Source organism: Bombyx mori, chromosome 16 (assembly GCF_030269925.1).
Source record: "Bombyx mori chromosome 16, ASM3026992v2".
NCBI lineage: Eukaryota > Metazoa > Arthropoda > Insecta > Lepidoptera > Bombycidae > Bombyx > Bombyx mori.
The window spans coordinates 10,611,611-10,627,388 of NC_085122.1; the positions used below are offsets into that span (position 1 = coordinate 10,611,611).

The following is a 15,778-nucleotide window of genomic DNA, read 5'->3' on the forward strand; positions in this document are numbered from 1 at the left end:
GAAGAGGCGGGAGTGGTGTTATTCTACGACCATCTGTGCGCTTGTTTTGGCGAGAACATCTGCACGCATCTGTTGATGGACGCGAACTTCGCGAATCCACACGTACCCCGACATCCACAAAGTGGATTAGGGAGCGATGCGCGCAGATAACCGGACGGGACTTCGTGCAGTTCGTGCACACTCATATCAACGCCCTCCCATCCCGCATTCGCGGATCGAGAGGGCGTAGAGGTGGGGGTGAGTCTTCGTTGACCTGCCGTGCTGGTTGCAAGGTTAGGGAGACGACGGCTCACATCCTACAACAGTGTCACAGAACACACGGCGGCCAGATTCTACGACACAACAAGATTGTATCTTTCGTGGCGAAAGCCATGGAAGAGAACAAGTGGACGGTTGAGCTGGAGCCGAGGCTACGAACATCGGTTGGTCTCCGTAAGCCGGATATTATCGCCTCCAGGGATGGTGTCGGAGTGATCGTGGACGTGCAGGTGGTCTCGGGCCAGCGATCGCTTGACGAGCTCCACCGTGAGAAACGTAATAAATACGGGAATCACGGGGAGCTGGTTGAGTTGGTCGCAGGTAGACTAGGACTTCCGAAAGCTGAGTGCGTGCGAGCCACTTCGTGCACGATATCTTGGAGGGGAGTATGGAGCCTGACTTCTTATAAGGAGTTAAGGTCCATAATCGGGCTTCGGGAACCGACACTACAGATCGTTCCGATACTGGCGTTGAGAGGATCGCACATGAACTGGACCAGGTTCAATCAGATGACGTCCGTCATGGGGGGCGGCGTTGGTTGAGCCTTGCACAGTAGTCCAGCGGTAAGGGTGTAGATCAGGCCCGTCTGTTTCTCCCCCGGAGCTCGCTCCCTTGGCTTCCCTTATATATTTTAACATCAGAAACAGACATTAAACATCTACTGATCCAATTTCGCCGGCGTACGGCCACGATCGGGAGGGTGGGAATCTCGGGGGTCTTCCGATCCTAATCCATGATGATTACGACCTCAGTCACTAAAGACGATGGCATGATGATCCGGCGATGAAAATACCCGACACCACACGGGGAACCTACACTGAATACCTAAACTAATGTATGCGGCCGGCTCGAGGCGTACGCTCGACCGGTGATCTAACAAAGTAACTACTGTTTGCAATAACCGATAAAATATAAGAAACCAGAACGCGGGTTTCTATCTACCTAATTTGATATTGTAAATTGTAAGAAATAATGTGAACGGAAACGATATTTAAGACGAAAGCAGGAAAGCGATATTTTTTCGAAGTACCTACTTGGTACGCGGTTCTAATTATATTAGGTAAATTAGGTAACCTAGGCAATGGTTGGCGCTGATTTAATACGAATCCGGCTCGTTTGGACCAAAAAATGTAGACGCGAGATGAACAAACTACGAAAATATTTGAAATTTGGTCGTTGCAAATGAAGGACACAGACTGCGGGAAGAAACGATAAGAAGCGGCAGTTCTGCGTTAAAGGAAGGATGCACAATACCTTTAAGTAGTCCTTACTGCAGACTCGTACCACTTCGCGATGAGAAACACCAACGATTTCACTTATTTACGTATTTAACATAACAAAGACACGAAGCGCGCGCGCGGTTGTTCAGCCATATTTTTTCGTCTCGATGTCACCACCCGATCTCGCTCGCACGCGTCCGTAGGTAAAGTGCCGGACAGGGATGGGACAGGATTTGCAAAACCAAATTAAAATGTTGCTATTTTTCGAAACCTAAAACTAACTAAGTTTTAAACCAGCGCAACCGCATGTACTCGTACATAATATTATATACATTAAAACTACTTTTAAGGTTATTTTTTGTTTTATTATCTTTATAACGAGAGCAAGAAGGCAGCAAAAAAGGCTGTAGCTATTGTCAGGGCCAAGGCACAGGATGCATTGTATGAGTCACTAGAAAGACCTGAAGGGCAAAAACACCTTTATAGGATAGCCAAAGCAAGAGAGAAGGATGGAAGAGATTTTAACCACATTAAGTGCGTTAAAGATAGTGCTGGAAGAGTGTTAACAAATGATGAGGAAATAAGAGATAGATGGAAGAGGTATTTTGAAAGGTTGATGAATGTAGAGAATGACTGGAGTGGTGAACTGCAAAATGTTCCGATAAATACTGGTGTAGTAAGGGAAATAAGTATGCAAGAAGTACGAAAGGCTGTACAAGATATGAAGAATGGAAAATCTACTGGACCAGATGGTATCCCAATAGAAGTGTGGAAGTTTCTGAAAGCGGATGGATGCACGTGGCTGACTTTATTCTTCAATAAATTGTTTCAAGAAGAGGCCATGCCTGACGAGTGGTGCAAAAGTTCACTCGTGCCTGTATTTAAGAGCAAAGGTGACATACAAGTATGCGACAATTATAGAGGAATAAAGCTCATGTCACATAGTATGAAAGCTTGGGAGAAAGTGATAGCGAGAAGAATGAGAGATGAGAGTGAGGTATCACAGAACCAATTCGGGTTCATGTCGGGACGCAGTACAACAGACGCCATTTTTTCCCTGCGCCAATTGTGCGAAAAATATCGCCGTGCAAGTAAAAATGTGCACATGGTGTTTGTTGATTTAGAAAAAGCGTATGATAGGGTTCCCCGTGAGGTTTTGTGGTGGAGCATGAAAGTGAAAGGAGTGCCAGGAATACCAACGGCTTGTTCGAGCTATGTACGGTAGAGCTAGTACGTACGTACGCTCCGCAGCTGGCGATACCGACGAGTTCAGTGTGGCGATAGGCTTACACCAAGGATCAGCTTTAAGCCCTTACCTGTTCATCCTAATAATGGATGCCCTAACATCGGACATACAGGAAGAGGCGCCTTGGTGTATGCTGTTCGCCGACGACATTGTTCTCGCTGGAGAGGAAGGGCCTGAGATACAGAGGAGACTGGCAAAATGGAAAGAAAGGTTGGAAAACGTGGGTTTGAAGATTATTCGAACAAAAACCGAGCACATGTTTTGTGATTTTGGTGGTTCTTCAGACTTCACGCCAATCGCCTTAGATGGTGTATCCCTGCCAGTCTGCTCCGACTTCAAGTACCTCGGCTTTATACTCCAGAACGACGGCAACATAGACCGGGACGTCACAAATCGAATAAACGCTGGTTGGATGAAATGGCGACAGGTCTCTGCAACAGCATGCGATCGTAGAATGCCCCTTCAGCTCAAGGGAAAAATTTACAAAACGATCATTAGACCTGTCGTGCTGTATGGAGTGTTGGGCGACGAAAGTAAAGCATGAAAGAGGAGTGCATGCGGCAGAGATGCGAATGTTGAGATGGATGTGTGGAGTGACAAGAATGGACAAGATAAAGAATGAGTATATCAGAGGAAGTATGAAAGTGGCCCCGGTAAGCAACAAATTAAGGAGCGGACGGTAAACGTGGTATGGACATGTGATGCGTAAAGAGAAGATGCATGTGACTAGGAGATGTATGGAAATTGTAGTGGAAGGTAGAGGGGGAAGAGGTCGACCGAAGAAGACATGGATGGAGTGTGTGAATGACGATATGAGAGAGAGAGAGGAGTGAGTGTTGAGATGACGGCTGATAGAAGAGAATGGAAGAGAAAAATTAGCTGTGCCGACCCCACCTAGTGGGATAAGGTGGAGAAAAAGAAGAAGATCTTCGTTCCGATGATGTGACCATGAAAACTAAAGTTTAAAGAAATAGTTCTTATTATATACACGAGTCGTGAAAATTGAAAAATACTATACTTAGTTGCTGCTTGTTACCGTACGAATACTAGAACTTTAATTACACCTTTATTTTCCAATATATTTTAATCAATATACGCGTTTGCCAAATTTAATGTAATGTATTTATTCAAACAGAAGAATCAACCAAAATATAAAACAATAGGGAAAGAATAATTTATGTGGGTTATGTATAATTTTATTACCGGATTGAATATATTTTCACGGCCTACATAGTATACAGTGTTGCTCATTGGCATAATAGCGTGAATATCGTCCGCCTTAAGACATGGATGGGATATTTTTTTTATTGCCCTTGTAGGGAAACGAGCATACGACGGTAACCCCTCACCGTCAGGGTTACCGTCGCCCATGGACTTCAGCAATGCCAGGGGCAGAGCCAAGCTGCTGCCTACAAATGGGATATGATTAGGTCCTACCATCAGTAAATACAGCATGCCGATTCTAGTATGCTAGTATAATAAATGGGCAGAGAATGCGGCTCCCGTAGTACTGTGAATCCCTTAGTCGTATTTAGGACACGCACGGGATGATAGGGTGGTGCTATTCTAGTAACTACGAAGGTATCCCCACATTTCGTATTATGTATATGCATTACCGAGAAAAAATTATAAGATGGACGGTGAATGATTAGGTTGGAGCATTAATTCAAACAAAGTCGCTAGAGTTGCTTCGCAGCTTAAACAGACTTAGGCATAAATCTGTATACACAATTCTTCTTGTGTTGTTTGTGTAATTCGATCGTTTAAGCACACATAATGACTATAATCAATATAATAAATAAATAAAAATTAAATACGTAACCTTAAAATAATTTCACGCTTAGTCTGTTTTAAATATGCAAATGGACAAAACAAATGATTTAATTAACAAATAAAAAATTATAAATGGAGCGTGGTTTCACTTTGAATATTATTGATTTAATGTCTACCCACTGCTGAAGTTTTAAGTATTGAGAGAAGGGCTCTGACGAATATAAAAGGTAATACTTTTTAAGTTACAAGAAGTAGAGTGCAGAATTAAAACTATTTTTATCGATAAATTTATGAATTTGCCGGCGTTAAACTTTTTTCGGCCTTCAAACATTCGTTCCAGTCGTGCCACGTTTTTAATCACGAATGATTTCACGTGACAGGAATCTATAGGATTACCAATTTTATATTAAAACCTCAGTTCGTCCACCCATAGGTGCCCACACACCCATAGTGCAATAAAAAATAAATTAGACGGATTTTAGGCGCCTATATTATTTTTCATTCAGTGTTTTCTGGAAGCTGGAAAGACACGCAGTGCCCCCCTACCTTCGCCGGCTGGTGGGTTCTTACTTAGAGGACAGATCGGTCACGTGCACCGGACACGGTGGGATCGTGCATCGGTTCCCAATCGTGCGCGGTATTCCACACGGGTCAGTGCTCGGCCCTCTTTTGTGGAATATCGGGTATGATTGGGTGCTGCGGGGTGCCCTCCTCCCGGGCCTGAGCGTAATCTGTTACGCAGATGACACGTTGGCTGAGTCTGCCCGTTGCTACCGCTAGGGTGGCGCATGTCGTCGGCAAAATCACGAGATCGGGAGATTAGGGCCTCGACGTGGCGCTCAGTAAATCCGAGGCCATGTGGTTCCACAGGCCCTGGAGAGTGCCACCTGTCGATGCTTATATCGTGGTTGTAGGCGTCCGTATCGGGGTGGGGGTGCAGTCGAAATACCTCGGTCTCATTATGAACAGTTGTTGGACCGAACCTGGGCCCTCGTTTATTGGGGGTGGCCGGGGCGTTAAGCCGGCTTCTGCCCAAAGACGCTCGTCGCTGACTATCAGTGGCGGGCTGACCTTCGTGTCCGGGGCGTGGGCCGTCCCAGCCCCAGTGTGATCATGTGAGCGCGGAGGACCCAATCTCGGCGGTCCGTTCTGAAGTCATGGTCCAGACGGCTGGCCGATCGACAAGTCATTTCCTATTTTTGCGATTTGGACACGGCAGAGCATACGCTCGTCGCCTGCCCCGCAATGGTAAGGGTGGCGCCGTGTCCTCGTCGCAAAAATAGGAAACGACTTGTCGTTGTCAAGTGTTGTGGCGTCGATGCTCGGTGACGACGTGTCGTGGAAGGCCATGCTCGACTTCTGCGAGTGCACCATCTCGCAGGAGGCGCGTGAGAGACGCACAAGCCCGCCGCCGTCGAGCGGAGGCCAGGAAGGCGGTTCTCGCCCAACCCCTGGCTCTTTAAGTGTTTTGGATTCACCTCACATGTCGGTCTGGGGACCGGCGAGGGGGGCCTAAGAAGACGACGTACACGCACGCGTTTTACGCAAGAGCATCCGGGTGATGGAAGACCGGCTATCCTCGACCCACGCTGATTCTGACCCAGCGAGGTATTCCGTAGGATAACTCACTCTAACCGGCGCCATCTAGGCGGGCTTCGGATAGCCTGCCGACCGAGAGGATGGTGGTCGTGGCGCCGACGACTGCCAGTCCGGCGTCCCGAGGGGGAGGGTAATTTTTTTTATTGCCTTTGTAGGTAGACGAGCATACGGCCCACCTGATGGTGAGTGGTTACCGTCGCCCATGGACTTCAGCAATGCCAGGGGCAGAGCCAAGCCGCTGCCTACCGAAAGAGTGCTCCGCACTAAACGACCATGTTCCATTTGTTCTTCCAGCAACTGTTCGACATAGTGTCATAGAGAAGATGTTAAAACAGTCCACTCTTTTCGTTTAAATGACCAAAAAATTGCGACCAACCGTGTATCACAACAAATTCTAGTCCAGAAGGTTTGGAATCGTTTGTTTTGAATTTAAACTAAAAGGACACGCGATACTCAGTCGTCTTTTTAAATGAACTCAGTAATCGATAGCACACATAATATTTGTCTTTCAGAAATTATAATTACAATGTTAATTTTTTTAAGGTAAAGATATGGCTTCAGTAGTGAATGCTACCGTTCACGGTGAGATGAAATGTTCATCAAAACGTGAGCGGATTGTTATCTCAGGAATGTCTGGCTTATTCCCTGAGGCGCATTCCGTCCGAGAGTTTGCTGATGTTTTGTATGGCAAGGTATTATGAAAATTGATGTATTTGTATAAAAAATAAAATAAAAAATCGACAACTTGATAACGTAGTATCAAAAAGTGTCTTGATTTTTTATCCTTTTAGATCAATCCTGTAATAACAGAGAATAATCGGTGGATTCATACGCCACGAGATATTGGCCCGTACACGGGAAAAGCGCCGGAACTACAATATTTCGATGCCCAATTCTTCATGGTTCACCAAAAATTGGGAGAAAAAATGGATACTATGTCTAGGAAATTGTTGGAGCAATCTTACCAAGCTGTTTACGATTCAGGTTAGATCTCAATTTCAACCGGAAGCTCATCTTATGCCTAGATAAAATTAGTAAGGAATCATTTAATTGAAAATCATTTATTTCTGATTTTTTACGTCAGTACACTGTAAGCCGTGGAGAGAACGTGAACTCGTTATCCCTAAAAAACGTGGCTGCAAATTTCTTGAACGATTACTTAAAAATCATAGCATAAAATTCTGTGTCATAAAAACATAGTTTTATTTTTCAGGTATCAGTTGTCATAGCTTAAGTGGCAAAAATGTCGGAGTATACATAGGTAGTTCCTTTTCTGAAACCGAAACTACTGGATTTTTTGATACATCTTCTAGCAGAGGTTTTGGAATAATGGGGTAACAAATTTTTTTATTAAGATGTCCGATTGAAGTATCGTGATTGAACTATACGATATTTTACGGTATTTTTTTACAGATGCAGCAAAACAATGTTTGCGAATCGCATTTCTTATTGGTTAAATGTGAAAGGTCCGTCGATGGCCGTAGACCAAGCTTGCTGTAGTTCATTAACTGCTCTAGACCTGGCATTTGCTGCCATCAACAGAGGTGAATGTGAAGCTGCTATTGTTGGAGGATGTAATTTGTGCATGCTTCCTGCAACGTCCGTTCATTACAGCAGGTTAAATATATAGTCATTAGATTTTATATAATAATCTAATCAAAAGAACTTAAGAAATATTTCGTTATTAATAATAATTTAAGGTCCTAACCATGGCCATTTTTTACAGTTACATGTGACTGAATTGTGTGCACTGAATTTTTCTTATTGATTTTTATTTGTCGTGGGACATTTTATAGCGCTGGCGTAAAAAAAGTATATGGCCACTTTTTTTTTCTTTTGGGTTTCGTAAAACGAGAATAGTGGATTCTCCAGAGAATAGGCAGTTCATCAAGTCATTCTAGCATACTGCGATTGGCAATCTGCATGTCAAATGTAAAAATGCATCTTTGTGATTCTTCTTAGAATTTGAAAATGCCAGCTAAGAATCAGTGCGGGTGGTTAAGTAGGAAATTAAAATGAGAATACTACTGGGAACAAAAATTAAAAAACGAATACGAGTAATAGTTCAAATTGGCTTTGATCTTCTACGATATGATAGATATTTTCACCCCAGCAGCTCAAACATGCCGCTTTTTGATTTTGATTCATATCAAATAATAAACGTTATTTCAATGTATTCCTGTTCATTTCTATGTCTCCTAAGTAATATGTGTTCTCACTGCTGAGGTGAAAAGTTATGTGTGCTACACGAAAGCAAAGTTTTTTGCATCTCGTGTTGTTGAGTCCTTCACTACGCTCAGGATTCTAAGATTGAATCACTTGCTACTCTCGTGAATCAGACATAGGATCCTTCGCTTGCTCGAAACTCAAAATCAGCACTCAAAACAAAAAACAACTTTGCTCTCTTGTTACACAAATAACTATTTATGTCGCGGTAGTCATCATTTAACAAAACCATTTTGACAAATGCCTCAATCTTACTAATGATATTTTCAAAATAAGCTCTTATACTACTCCGAACAACAACATTAGACCGTCGGTTTACCAAACTATTTCACCCGCTTGATGTAAAATCTTCTTTTTGTCGTTACTCTGAAAATCGTATTGTCTTCTGATCTTAACTCACCTTAATACCTTTTACTAAATTTTTAGAATTAACTCAGTAGCCAAAGATGGAAGAACTAAATCGTTTGATCAAGATGCCAACGGATGTGTTTTATCTGATGCTATCAATGTTATTTTCTTACAAAAAGCAAGTGATGCGTTGAGGTAAATAATGTATTTTTCTATGCTTCATATGTATCTTTTTGAGAAAAACTCCTATTTATTATAATCAAGTGACTTAATGCTCCTAAATTAAACCATGCACCAGGTCAACAAAAATTGTGGTCTTGAAATTCGGTCGGATTTATATAATTAGTGATAGCGATAAGGACTTAGAAATCTATAAGCATTTAAGTGGTTTTCATTTTGATCAACGAATTTGTTTTAGAGTATACGCTGAAGTAATTCATGTCAAAAACGAGTACATATCTTTGAGATCGGAGAATGAGTTCCCGAAATGCGGTTTCTACAGGAATCCCCAAGAGACAGCAAGTTTTTTGAGGGATTTTTACACAGAGGCAAAAATTCCTCCCCAAGCTGTCGATTATGTAGAAGCATATGGAATTGGTACATTTTTTGATTAAGTTTTGGTACTAAATTCATGTTTTGTATGTGTCTCCAAATCTTTAGTATGTAATTGTTTCGACGATTGCCATCTAGTTTCACTTAAATACTCCGAACTCTAAATGACCTACATATACAATTTCATTGCAAAAAATGGAAATTTTAATGGAACAAAATCCATTATTCATATTTTAAAGGTAATCCAGAATCAGATAAATCTGAATTGGAAGCATTGGATGAGGTATTTTGTAGCCACAGGTCCGATCCTCTGTACGTAGGCAGTGTGATGTCCAATGTTGGTTTCACCGTAGCAGCTAGTGGCATTACATCAATTACAAAAGTAAGTACGATCCATCAGGAGCTATACATTCATTTTTGAATTCTTATTAAATTAACCACTAGAATTTTGTGAAGATGATTCATTAAGGTTTTAATTCAAGGTTTCATTACTTTATATCCATTCGAGTTAAGACATGTGACCTTGCTTACCCTTTCATGTGCCCATTTTATCTCTACACCAAAAAAAGCATTGTGGTCAGAAGAATTTTGGTTATGGCATTCCCGACCCTATAACCATAAATAAGATTCATTTTTATATAATCATTTGAAAATATTTCCAATTTATAGGTTCTTCTTGGTTACCACACTCGCTTGCTTGCTGGTAATTTGCATTATAATAAGCCGCGCCAAGACATACCTGCTATAAAAAATGGGAAAATTCGTATTTTAGACGACCACCATTCATTTAATGGAAATTATGCAGCTGTCAATGCCTTTTCTGCAACTGGTGTCAATGCCCATGTTTTACTGAAGGATTTTCGTAAACAAAAGGTAAATATTAAGTATCAATATTAAGTATTGAAACATTATTCTTGATTTAAAAACCGACGCATGATTGTGTAGTTTTATTTTTAGTTTATAAAGTAGATCGTTAATATCTTTAATTACTAAATAGGTATTCATTTGATTTAACTGCTACTATGTATATACTTCTTATAAATTTGACATATCGCTCTTACGACAAATAAACATTTAGCTGTTTTTGACGTACATACATAGGATATTATAGAGAATTCTGAGTGGAAAAATGTGTTTTTGTGAAAGTGAATATTTAGTCATCTGAAATATATTTGAGGGAGACCTTTCTTAATAAATTTTGAGTAATCATTTGTTGATTAAAATAATGACTAACATTTTTAATTATGGATGGGATGTCAACGGGAAAGAAAATTAAAGATAAAGAAACCTGGTGCCTGGTGGTGGAGCGACGACGTTTAAAAAGCGCTTAAAGAAAAGAAGAAGTTCTTTAAGAAATTTCAGAACACAGATTTCCCAGATTTGGTTACGAAAGAGAACTTGAAGACAGCATATAAAGAGAGCAAGAAGGCAGCTAAAAGGCTGTAGTTATTGCCAGGGCCAAGGCCCTGTGCCTTTGCATTGTATGAGTCACTAACTAGAAAGACGTGAACGACAAAAACACCTGTATAGGATAGCCAAACAAGAAAGAAGGATGGAAGAGATATTAAACACATTAAGTGCGTGAAAGATAGAGCAGGAAAAGTGTTAACAAATGATGAGGAAATAATAGGTAGATGGAAGAGGTATTTTGAAAGGTTGATGAATGACCGGGGTGGTGAACTACAAAATGTTCCGATAAATACTGGTGTAGTATAGGAAATAAGTATACAAGAAGCACGAAAGGCTGTACAAGATATGAAGAGTGGAAAATCTACTGGACCAGATGGTATCCCGATAGAAGTGTGGAAGTTTCTGAAAGGGGATGGATGGACGTGGCTGACTTTATTCTTCAATAAATTGTCCCAAGAAGAGGCCATGCCTGACGAGTGGTGCAAAAGTTCATTCGTACCTGTATTTAAGAACAAAGGTGATGACATACAGGTATGCGACAATTATAGAGGAATAAAGCTCATGTCACATAGTATGAAAGCTTGGGAGAAAAGAGCGAGATAGCGAGAAGTATGAGAGATGAGGGTGAGGTATCACAGAACCAGTAAGTACAACGGACGCCATTTTTTCCCTGCGCCAATTGTGCGAAAAATACCGCCGTGCAAGTAAAAATGGGCACATGGTATTTGTTGATTTGGAAAAAGCGTATGATAGCTCACAGCCCACCTGGTGTTAATTTACGGCGCATTTACGTTGTGGATGTCTATGGGCTCCAGTAACCACTTAACACCAGGTGGGCTGTGAGCTCGTCCACCTATCTAAGCAATAAAAAAAAAATATGGATCTGAATGTTGGGCGACGAAAGTAAAGCATAAAAGAAGAGTGCATGCGGCAGAGATGCGAATGTTGAGATGGATGTGTGGAGTGAAAAGAATGGACAAGGTAAATAATGAGTATATCAGAGGAAGTGTGAAAGTAGCCTCGGTAATCAACAACTTAAAGAGCGGACGGTTAGTGTGGTCTGGACATGTGATGCGTGCGTAGAGAGAAGATGCATGTGACTAGGAGATGTATGGAAATGGTAGTGCAAAGTAGATGGGAAGAGGTCGACCGACGAAGACATGGATGGAGTGTGTGAATGATGATGTGAGAGTGAGAGGAATGAGTGTTGAGATGACGGCTCGTAGAACAGAATGGAAGAGAAAAATTAGCTGTGCCGACCCCACCTAGTGGAATAAGGTGGAGAAAAAAAAGATTTTTAATTATGGAGAGAACGAAAGTTTGTCGCAAATAAAATTAATAAAAAAACCAAAGAAGTCCCCTGTCAAGGCCCAGGTGAAAACTGTATCGAGGGTTGGGAGCGAAAGGCAAAACATAAACTAAGAACGCAAAAAAATCAGAAAACAGCAATCAAAATATGGTAACGTGTTAAACCAAATAAGAACGCAAGCGCTACGAAAAATATGTTTTCTTTCTCTATTCTTCCATTTTACATATTATTATATATAGCATCATTTTTCTCACCTGAAGTTTTTTGGCCACCGGCATGATAAAAAAACATTCCATCGCATCATCATCTAGATGAAGATCATGTACATATCATGTACAGAATACATGTACAAATCTTGTAATTTTATTATTTTGCTTTAATGAATTATAGGATTTTACTAAATACAAATCCAGTATACCACATCTGGTGACTGTATCTGGGAGACAAGACTCTTCAGTAAAAAAAGTACTGGATGATTTAAAATCAAGACCTATAGATCCCGAAGAACTATCACTGCTACACAACATACATTCGGTGGCAACTCCTGGGCATTTGAGTAGAGGCTACACAATTCTTGGTGAGTATTGTTGAAGTTCATGAGTTAGAGATCTCAGAGAGCTGTTCAATTTAATAGAAGCCGCTGATTTTCGCAACCGATCGTCTCGCCGGAACTATCATCCGCACCATCTGGATGGTTGGCGTTCCACTACAATGCGTTTTAAAAACAGTTTTCTGCCACGCACAGTAAATCTCTGGAATTCGTTGCCATCAGCGGTCTTCCCCAACAACTGCGACATTGGGTTATTCAAGAAAAGAGCATATTCTTACCTGAAGGGTAGGCAACGCACTGGCGTAAACGCTAATGACCGTGGGCGGCGGTGAATCACTTACCATCAGGTGACCCGTCTTGCTCGTTTGCCACTCGTTGTTATAAAAAAAAAAAAAATTGTATTTTGAGAAACAGGTTGATTGTCTCATTTTTATATAATATAAATAACTTATAATTTTTTGTTGATAAAATTCTTCGATTGTACCTTATTTATGTTTATTTATAGATACAAATGATACCAAAACAATAACTTTAGGCGAAGAAGTGAACTACTTCGATAGTGCCAAACGTCCTTTATGGTTTGTCTACAGCGGGATGGGTTCTCAGTGGCCGGGAATGGGGGCGGAACTGATGGAAATTCCTATATTTTCCGCAGCAATCGAACGGTAAAGAAAACTTAGAATAATATTCAAATTATCAATGAATGGTTTGCTAAATGAAGATATTTCTTACAGCTGTCGAAAAGCTCTCGAACCTAAAGGAATAGACATAGTGCATATTATAACATCAACAGAGCCTGGCATTTTCAATAATATCCTAAATGCATTTGTGGGTATCGCAGCCATACAAATTGGATTAACTGATATATTGCGTTCATTGGGCTTGATTCCTGATAATATAATAGGTAAGCTATAATTTCATTTTTCATGATTAAAAATTCAAAATTTGTAAAATATTATGGTAAAGAGATAGTCGGTGGTTTTTATTTCAACTTAGGATCGTGCTCTTTTTGTTACGGTATAATAATTAACATCGATGACGTCATAATTGTATTTTTTTTAAATTAAGTAGAATATAAATTTGAATTATCTAAATAGTCCAATAGTAAAAGTATGAAAGTTCAACATTTTCTTATGAGTGAATTGAATTTTAGGACACAGTGTTGGGGAGCTCGGTTGCGCGTATGCAGATGGATGTCTAACAGCAGAGGAAATGATTCTGGCAGCGTATTCTCGTGGCCAAGCATCTATCGAGACTAATCTCATTAATGGGTCTATGGCTGCTATTGGAATGGGATACAGACAGGTAGGTGTGCATTCAAAACTTCAAAGTAATGAAATGAAATCATGATAAATGAAGACAGTTAGTTAGTAATTAGCAGCTAATGAATATACAAAAATAAATCAAGCGCGCATAGAATTCGCACTTGGAGGATTCCGTATAAACATCATTTTGCATGTAGATGTTTGTATATTTAATATTTAGAATTAAGCTTCTTTTCGATACAGAGACTGAAGGTAAAATACCGATAATTTATATCCAAGTAATTCCGAGGCTTTCGATTAATTCTTTTTAGTGTATACAATTGTCTTTCTTATGGTAATATTTCATGCCGCATTTAATATTTTTTTGCATAAACTGCCAGTCACGTTTTTCTCGTGTGATGTATAGGTTTGTTTGTTCCTAGCCTGTGTGTTTATATATGTATATATTTAAAATGTATACATATGTATGTCAGTTTGTTGTACCCATAACACAGGGAATCCTAAATTTGGGTCGGATGACCGTGCGTGATTTCTTGCCAGTTACTATTTATTATTTTAAAAATATATTACGAACAAAATGTATTTCCTTGGTAATTGGTGAGAGTCTAAATTGAATTAGCAATGTTTCTGTTTTCAAAGTGGGCTTGGATTCAATTAGGAAGCCCCTAAATAGGATATTTTTACTGCAATTTTACTTAATTTAGTTATGAGTTTTTCAATTAGCGGTTTTAAAATGAATCATCAAAGTTTTTTATTTTTTTTTATTGCTTATATGGGTGGACGAGCTCACAGCCCACCTGGTGTGAAGTGGTTACTGGAGCCCATAGACATCCACAACGTAAATGCGCCACCCACCTTGAGATATAAGTTCTAAGGTCTCAAGTATATTTACAACGGCTGCCCCACCCTTCAAACCGAAACGCATTGCTGCTTCACGTTAGAAATAGGCAGGTGGTTACCCACCCGCGCGGACTCACAAGTGGTCCTACCACCAGTAATTACGCAAATTATAATTTTACGGGTTTCATTTTTTATTACACGATGTTATTCCTTCACCGTGGAAGTCAATCGTGAACATTTGTTGAGTACGTATTTCATTAGAAAAATTGGTACCCGCCTGAGATTCGAACACCGTTGCATCGCTCAACACGAATGCACCGGACGGACGTCTTATCCGTTAGGCCACGACGACTAAAACTAAAATAACTAAAATTGGTTTGAATAAATAAAAAACTGGGTATTACTAAATGCATTAAATGCCCTGTTTATATTCTTAAATAAACCTCCTAGAAATTGTGAACTCTAAACATTTAGAGTTAAGTTAAGAGTCTAAATATTTAAAGTTCACCATTTCTAGAAGTCATAATTATGTACTGTTTTTGAAATTCTTTAATACATTTTTTGCAGATCCTACCCATATGTCCTCCGGAAATAGATGTGGCATGTCACAACGGACCTGATTCCAGTACTATATCTGGTCCAAAAGATGCAATTACTCAGTTTGTAGCTGAACTGACCACTAAAGGGATATTTGCTAAAACTGTTCCTTCTGCAAATATTGCGTATCATTCTCGTTACATTGCTGACGCCGGTAAAATTTTTTATTGTATTATAAAATACGCCCAGATAACAATGATAACAATATGTGTAATTAAACTGGTCCCTTAATATCGGGTATTGTTGTAATATATAAAAAAGAAATTATTACTTTATTTATTAACACTCAGAATATGATAACAGAACGGGAGACATCAAATTGGGTCGCAGTAGATGTCTATGGATTCTGGTAATCACTTAACACTCGTTCACACATCTCAAAAGTAATACTAAACATAACATTCTAGATTGTAGTTCTTATTTTGAAATTATTATTATTTATAGTCTAATGTTTTTATTAAATTTTATGTTACCGCACATTTTCACACGTTTATTTTAGACAATATAAATGGTTTTTTTTATCCTTACCTTTGGAACGATATTAAATATATAATGAAATTTATTGTTAAAAATTTAACGTATTCT

The 15,778-nt window shown here is 39.9% G+C and overlaps 1 protein-coding gene across 1 annotated transcript in view; it reads left to right on the forward strand.

The window, feature by feature from the left end:
- Positions 1-4,648: 4,648 nt before the first annotated feature.
- Positions 4,649-15,778, forward strand: part of LOC101742047 (fatty acid synthase) — a 45,363-nt gene continuing 34,233 nt past the window's right edge. The window contains exons 1-14 of the mRNA XM_038016265.2: positions 4,649-4,724; positions 6,640-6,788; positions 6,888-7,080; positions 7,310-7,430; positions 7,510-7,713; positions 8,749-8,865; positions 9,089-9,267; positions 9,462-9,604; positions 9,892-10,095; positions 12,332-12,518; positions 12,997-13,156; positions 13,226-13,395; positions 13,645-13,796; positions 15,164-15,347. Of these exons, the coding sequence (XP_037872193.1) occupies positions 6,648-6,788; positions 6,888-7,080; positions 7,310-7,430; positions 7,510-7,713; positions 8,749-8,865; positions 9,089-9,267; positions 9,462-9,604; positions 9,892-10,095; positions 12,332-12,518; positions 12,997-13,156; positions 13,226-13,395; positions 13,645-13,796; positions 15,164-15,347 (2,155 nt within the window). The 5' untranslated portion in view covers positions 4,649-4,724; positions 6,640-6,647. The remainder of the gene's footprint in view (positions 4,725-6,639; positions 6,789-6,887; positions 7,081-7,309; positions 7,431-7,509; positions 7,714-8,748; positions 8,866-9,088; positions 9,268-9,461; positions 9,605-9,891; positions 10,096-12,331; positions 12,519-12,996; positions 13,157-13,225; positions 13,396-13,644; positions 13,797-15,163; positions 15,348-15,778) is intronic.